Raw genomic sequence first — 7,350 nt, forward strand, 5'->3', positions numbered from 1 at the left:
GTTATAAACAGTACTGACCATACAAATGGAACACTTACAATTTTTATCGGAAAATTGTCAACTTTGAGCATGTATCACTGCCTCACTGATCATTTTACAATGTAAACTATTCATGGACTCCATAATTCAGAAGTAGAGTTCCATTTTTGTCATTGACAACTTTTTCTGTACGAGAAAAAACGGTCTAACAACTTACAGTGTTTCGAAGTATACATATAAAAAGACGTGATTGTACAAAAAATGTCAACTACAAAAATCAAGCTCTTTTTTTGGGTGTGGCCAGTGTTGTAAAGATATGAGCTGGGAGTAGAGGCTAGAATGGCGGAGGCACAATATAGTCGTTTTTAAACTTGGGATTTTAATTATATTAAAGATGGCATTTCTGATACAGATGGTTCTGTTCGATTAACCTTTTAGGAGTTATTCTTTAGAATCTTTCTTTGTATATTCAAACGGTTCTTATTGTATATCATTAGTACGTCTGGCCACCAGACTCCACTCTTTAAACAACATGTGTTAGATGACATGACACCCGTGTGCACCTGCATTTGTTTATGTTTCGCGCGAGAACGAACAGGCAGTGTTGCGCAATAAAAAGTAGACGCCTGGTGACCTTTATCAAGAGAATGTATCGTTCAGCAGGAACCCATTGCATAAACAAATTGACACCCTCGTCGTTTGAATTTGCACCTTTGGGCAGGCATATAACACTTTATACCAGACTTGTCACGGGTCGGACCGTGATCAGAAATATTTTCGGCTCGTTTTGAAGCATGATTTAAAAAAATTTTAAATTAAAAATTAGTTATGAAAGTTTTGTTTTAGAAAAAATAAGTACCGGACAAAAAGGTATCAACTTTGGCTGTTTTCAGTGGAAAATTACCAACTTTGAGAGTGTGTAATGATAATTCTGAATGTCACACCATGAACATTTTGATGAATCATATAGATTGAACGTAAAGCTCCATTTTTGAAGTTGACAACTTTTTTGTACGAACGCTTTCTAGAGAGTTATGATTATTTTAAGAAAACAGCTCAAAATTCGCACTAATTTGCACTGAAATTGGTCGATTTGACAGACAAATTATTTTGTCGATATGTAACTCGATAGGGAGTGTCCGTACGAAAACGTTGTCAACTACAAAAATAAAGTTCTTTAAGAGATTCAAAATAAATCAACATGATTTAAAATATAGTTAATTATTTCAGGTTGTCGACAACATCAGTGTGGCATTTTTTGGACTTTTCACACAAGAATACAACGTTCTTGCTGGAAAAAGTTGGTGCGTCATCGACAATCTGGATTAGGTTCCATGGATGAAACCTCGATGTCACCATCAAAAATCTACCTGGAATTGATTCTGGCGTACTTTGAGTACATGGGACTGAAAGGATTCAAGAATAGACATCTCTGGACGAATCCTCCTGACAAGGGAGTTGATTACATCTTCAATATCCATACGGACTCCCAGAAGTATCTGAACAAAGATGGACTGATTGCTTGGTATCATAAGATACTCCAACAAGGAAAAGACACCAGACTGCTCGCTGGATATCGAAACTTTGAAGAGGAATTCAAAAAGAAAGGATTCAATCACCCGATCGATCTTCCAGTATTTGTCAACTCTTTGTGGTGCAAGATCTTGAAATCGGTCAACAACGAATAGTAGAAGCCTGATGACGACCACTTTGAGGAAACGAAGAACGAGCTGAGGACAACTTCTACTTTGAGCTCTGCGGCAATCAACTTCAACACCAGATCCCACTCCAGCCAGAAGAGTTTAACCCACATAAGATACTGGGTGACCGCGAAAGTTTTCTCGACAAGTGCTTCGCTGAAAACTGGGAATTCTCAAGTCTCCGGGAAGCCAGAAATGCGAGTCATCAACTTGATTGAAGCTGCAAGAAACATAAATTTTTAAATTATTGCCCAATTTTTTCTCTTAAAGTTTTTCTAAGAATAAACAGTTTTTTTCTGAAAACCCTCTGTGTTCGGTTTTTGTTTATTTCAGAACTTTAGGTTAAAGTTCTACAGACTATTGCATTGAGTATTCGCTCCCAGAGAAAAGATATGTGGCTCCAATATTGTTCGGCTTCGAATAATTCCTCCTTGGCACGTCGTCTATCCCCTTTTCATCAATATTCAAATAACCATCTGTGCTTAAACAATACATCATCTTTCGTTTTGAGACAATACGTTATGTAAATAGAGTTGTTTGGGGGCGAGAGAGGAGAGGAGAGCGCTCTCTTTCCATGCGAGAATCGACGGGAGCGGGGGCGATGATTCCCAGTTTTATGGGGATGGGAATTGCGGGAAAAAAGGGCATTAATCATCAAACGACTGTGCACCGCAAACGCAACACTACCGATCCCAGAAAAATGAAGAGGTGAAGTTGAGGAAGAAGCTAAATTGAGCAATATTAATAACGCAACAATGGGAGCTACCGAACACTGATCATGCTGCAAAAGATAACATTTGATAAGAAAGAAAAAGAGCTTGAGATAGAGAGAACCCGAAAAAAGGGGAAAAAGACTTAGTTATTGGAGGTTCTTTTTTTGTTACTTTCACATATTTTTGCTAATTTATTGTATAAAAAGTCCGCTCCTTTCTCTTTATACTTCACACTTTCTCAGTACGGCAATAAACAACCCAGGAAGATTTGGAGGCGGAGCTAAGAAACAAAAGAAAACGGCGCTTTGAAGAGCGAGAAGGCGGAGCTTGGGAACCCTTATAAATAGGAAAGCAGAGAGGGACAATTTAGACGACTAAAAGATTTTCTAACGGAATGAAAATCGTAATGAATTCTACTTTCTGATTATTTGCGAATTCTAATTTGTTGCTGTTTTGCAATGGTAAAAAGGTTAGGGCACTGTTCTAGAACGCCGGAACGAAAAAAAAATCCCGGCACCAACGATCGAGAGGAACTCCCGATGAAGGAGGACGGAACCGTCGACTGGAACACGTTCTTCGATCGATTATGCTATGAAAAGAGTGACAATTATTGTTTATATTCTGTTGTAAAATAAACAGTTTTAATATAGAAAAACGTGTTTGGTTTTTGTTTCTTTCAGATAGCCTAGTTTGGGTAATAAAAAACATCATATCAAGATTTTATTTGCAGAAAACATTTTTGTTTTTGACATCTTTTTTCTTGGTTTGTCCTCGTCGTCGTCATCCTTATTCTCATGAATAATTGCGGTCATGCAGTTAAAAAAAGACGAAAAAGTGCGTAATATAGCAATTTTCTCTTGCGTCAACAATTCTTCAAATGGCGGGTAGTCAATGTTCTCCACCTGTCGTTCCTCCTCTTCTCTTGTTTCATAAAAAACATTTCGAGCGGCAATAAACAACCCAGGGACGCCTGCAGTTTGCAGAAGAGGGCGGTGCTTAGAAAGAAAAGAAGGCGGAGCTTGGAATCAGTATAAATAGGGAACGAGAAGGAAAAAATTCGACGACTAAAAGATTTGCTATAGGAATGCAGGTCGAAATCAATTATTCTATATGATTTTTTGTGAATTCTAATTTATTTCTTTGTGTTTTCAGCGGTAAAAGGTTAGTTCTTAATTTAAAAAATTATTATCTTTGGAAAGGCATTTTTTGAGTGAGGTTGGTTCTGGTTAACATTCATTAAAAATGAATAATATTTAACAGTTTTGTAAATATGTTCATTTATAGTTTGTGAAAATTGTCACAATTTTACAATTGTGACTGACATGAATTTTTAACAACATAGTTCAGTTAACCTTCCCTGTTATGTTTCTTCTCCTTCTCCCAAATTCTCAAATTCCGTTTTAACGCCGGTACCAGCTGCCCTCTTAGTTTTGAAGACCTCTCTCACCCAGACATCAAAGTGACTCAACCGATTTTCATACGAGCCAGTCGACCTTTTGATAACCTTTACGAGGTAGTTATGTGACTCGTTAACATTAAGTTTTGATGGTCAGCTCTAATTCACGACCTTTTAAATACGAACGTTTTATGTTTCTATGCGTTGGAAGAAAAAAAAAATTCACAAAATTAGCTTCAAAAAACGGGTGTGTGCTTAACTTTCGGGCTTCAAAAATACTTTACTATTCAATTTGACTTTCCAACTATTTTTTGCAGAATGTCATTTTTCAGAAATTTGATCTTTTTTCTCGAATACCAGGTCTCGTGGGCAAAAACAGAATATATTTTTGAAATCAGCGTTTTGTCCCCTTTCCAATGATATAGGTCACGACTAATAACTCCAAACTGACTCCATGACCTTCCCTAGTAAACATTTTATATTTCAGAATAAATAACAGCCATCGCCCCATCATGACTCTCCAAGAGGGGTACTACAAAGACCCAACCCGACCGGAGCCGAGACGAACTCAATGTAAATGTTGCAACAAGTTTTTTGTCCTTCAAGCCAGGCAAAAAAGTTAGTTTCTCGTTAGAATTTTCAAAATTATTTACTCTTTTCCAGCTGGAATCAACATCACAGCCGCCATACAACGGATCGGTGAGAGCATGGCCGAACGCGGATGTCTGGCACACATGGAGGCAAAATTTCTCTTGAATCGAATGGAACGAGGATATGTTTCAGAGGGCTGCAAAGAGTTTCTCCGACTTTTGGATCGCTGGTCGCTGAAGAAATGAAGTGCAGATAATTATTGTTTTTTTTAAATTTAAATTTCTTATCTTCAAATTCTTTTCCGTTTCTTCAATATGCAAAGAGAAGTGGCAGAAGAAGGTTTATATCTCTCTTCTGTCTTCTCAGTCTGCTTGACGACGTCAACAGAATCTTTTTATGCTTTTGAGAAAATAGAAAAAGATAAAAAGGGAAAATAGGTATTTTCGGTGGAACTTTTTGAAAGTTTCGCTGAAAAACAAGTGCCGAATAGTCGCGAACTTGTGGGGAAAGGAAAAATGACTGGTTTTTTGGTGTTTTTGTCCCTCCCATGCCAAATTATCGATCGAAAAAGCCACAAAAAAGAAAATTGGGCAAAAATTGCTAAAAATGAACTAAAAGTGGGGAATTTAGAGAGAAAAATGCAATTTTCGATAAAGCGACCCCCTGCTAATGTAATTAGAGGCGCCGCTAAGATTGCGAAATCGGAGATTGAAAAAGCCGATAGAATAGTCTTGGTAGAGACGCGCGGTGAGAACATCGTTGTGTGTCAAGTGCACTTACCGTCCACCCGTTATCGCTGCTTTTACAAAGACTGTTTCGGTACGTCCGCCGGGGGCGCGGGCGCCTCAGACTTGCAGCATCTAACAAGGCATCTTTCGAGCGTCCATCAGAAAAAAGTCGAGTGGACTTATAAATGCTCCATCTGCGGTGAAGAAGCAGCCGGAAAAAGTACAAAGGCTACTAGATGGGTGTCGTCGCACATGTTAGAAAAACATGGGACGCAGCATAGACCGCGAGTAAGGTCAGCTCCTACGACTAATCAAAAAGTTTCCGATGTTATGGAAAATGCGGCTCCGTCGCTTCAGCGACCGGAGAGAGCAGTAAGAAAAGGTTATACTGCGCCGCCGGTCGATGAAACGACACCAGAGAAAATTCTCAGAGTGGAGGCAATGGAAAAGCTGCCACAAACAAGAGTTGTTACGAAATCTCTAAGTGTGTTAAAAGAATCTGTCAAAAAGAGTGTGAAAAAGACAGAAGAGAAACAAATGGGGAAAAAAGTGTTCTCTATTTTCTCAAAGAACGGCGAAACAAGCAGCCCCGCCAGTAGGAGGTTGTCTGTAGCGCCGGTTCGTACCAATAGTCTCGGCTCAGTGGTTGATCTGAGCAATTTGCAAGGGCCGGAAAGAGTAAAGGCCGCGAAGCAGAACGCGCAGATCACTGCGAGAATTGAAACAAAGCGCAGAAGAAGCTTTTTGTCTGTTCTGAAACCACAAAAAGTGAGTGGAAAATCGGGAAAAGAGGAAACTAATAGAATTTCCGAGATAATACCCGAAGACTCGGTCGTTTCAAGAGAAAACGATTGGAATGAGTCTGGTGTGTTGAACCTAGTACTTTGAAATTCCTACGCCGTATCAGAAGGATAAGGTGAATTGTGGTGTTCACGTGTGCTTGATCGTAAGATCAATTGAATCAGGTGTGTACTGGTACGATATAAAAGATGTACAGTCATTCCGAAGTGATATGAAAAGAATGCTCAGAAGAAGGGCATATGAACTCTTTTCTGCGCCATATCATCAGATTATTCCACAAAAAATGAGTAATGATGTGGACGATTGTGAAATAATCGATGACGTCTTTTATGACGATTCCGAAAAAGAAAGGGATGAGTCAGAAGACGTGAAAAAGAATATAACTGAAGTATCGATTGAAAACATCACTCCACTAGAAAAGACTGAGAAAGTGGAAGAATGTAAAAGAATCGATAGTATTCTTTACGGCGAGTCTGAAAAAGGTGAAAATGAGACGGTAGACGTGAAGGAGACTCGGTCAGATTTATCGATTGAAAAGGGTGAAATAATCGATAAACTACCTGTCGATGTCATCGAAAATGTTGTAAATTAGTCAGAGGGTCTTCTTGAAGTGTTTCGGTCCGAAATTTCGACTGAAAACGCAACAATTCCAGTCCAAAATAGGGAGAATGGGAATGATTTTGGTATAATCAGCAATATTCTCTCAAAATTGGTGAAAACAGTGGTGTATGATGTAGAGGGAATCAGAGAAATCCCGAAACTGATGGACATCAAACTTGCAACACCGGAAAAAGTGTGTCAGGTGAAGCAAAAGAGGAGGGAAAAACCCAAGAAACAGATGGGAAAGATACAGAAAGTTCCCGCCGGCAAAGCTGACGAGCTTATCCAACAAGTACGAGTAGGGTTTGAAGGTTTGAAAAAGAGTTCAATTCATACGTGCAAGATGGAAAAAGCTTTCAAAGACTTGAATGGCTTGCCGATTCTCTAACAGCTGCTATCCACAAAGCATCGGTGGGCGATGAAGGAGCAGTGAAGAAAATTGAGAAAAGATGTCCTCCTTTGGAAATGAAAGAAGGAGAAATGCCTACTGTGGGATTGTGATTTTTTGAACACCGTCAAAGTCGGAATTTAATCATCCATTATGACAGAATTGTAGCTATTCTGTGATAGACATATTTTTCTTATATTTAAAAATAATAATTTTGAGAAATTTTTTTTTCGAATTTTTTTCACTCGAAAAATTTTGGTTTCCAACTTTTGCTCAATTTTTTTATGTTTTTTGATTATAAAACAGTAACAATTTGCGAGTTTGAGTTGAATTTTACATGAAACATCAAATTTAGATTTTCATTAATTTAATTACAGCTGTTTCAAAATCAAAAAACATGAAAAATTAGGAAAAAGTTGGAAATAAAAAAATTTTCGAGTGAAAAAAATTCGAA

At 38.2% G+C, this 7,350-nt stretch overlaps 2 protein-coding genes across 2 annotated transcripts; both read left to right on the forward strand.

Moving 5' to 3' along the window:
* Positions 1-1,313: 1,313 nt before the first annotated feature.
* On the forward strand, positions 1,314-1,667 carry GCK72_026121 (uncharacterized protein; the record flags this gene model as incomplete). Its single annotated transcript, XM_003091197.2, has 1 exon — positions 1,314-1,667. One exon carries the CDS (start codon positions 1,314-1,316, stop codon positions 1,665-1,667), a length of 354 nt encoding a protein of 117 aa, XP_003091245.2.
* Positions 1,668-4,300: 2,633 nt separating this feature from the next.
* On the forward strand, positions 4,301-4,624 carry GCK72_026122 (uncharacterized protein; the record flags this gene model as incomplete). The annotated part of the gene is made up of 2 exons (XM_053736676.1): positions 4,301-4,406; positions 4,452-4,624. 2 exons carry the CDS (start codon positions 4,301-4,303, stop codon positions 4,622-4,624), a joined length of 279 nt encoding a protein of 92 aa, XP_053580242.1.
* Positions 4,625-7,350: the final 2,726 nt, after the last annotated feature.

Source organism: Caenorhabditis remanei, chromosome X, assembly GCF_010183535.1.
Source record: "Caenorhabditis remanei strain PX506 chromosome X, whole genome shotgun sequence".
Taxonomy (NCBI): Eukaryota; Metazoa; Nematoda; class Chromadorea; order Rhabditida; family Rhabditidae; genus Caenorhabditis; species Caenorhabditis remanei.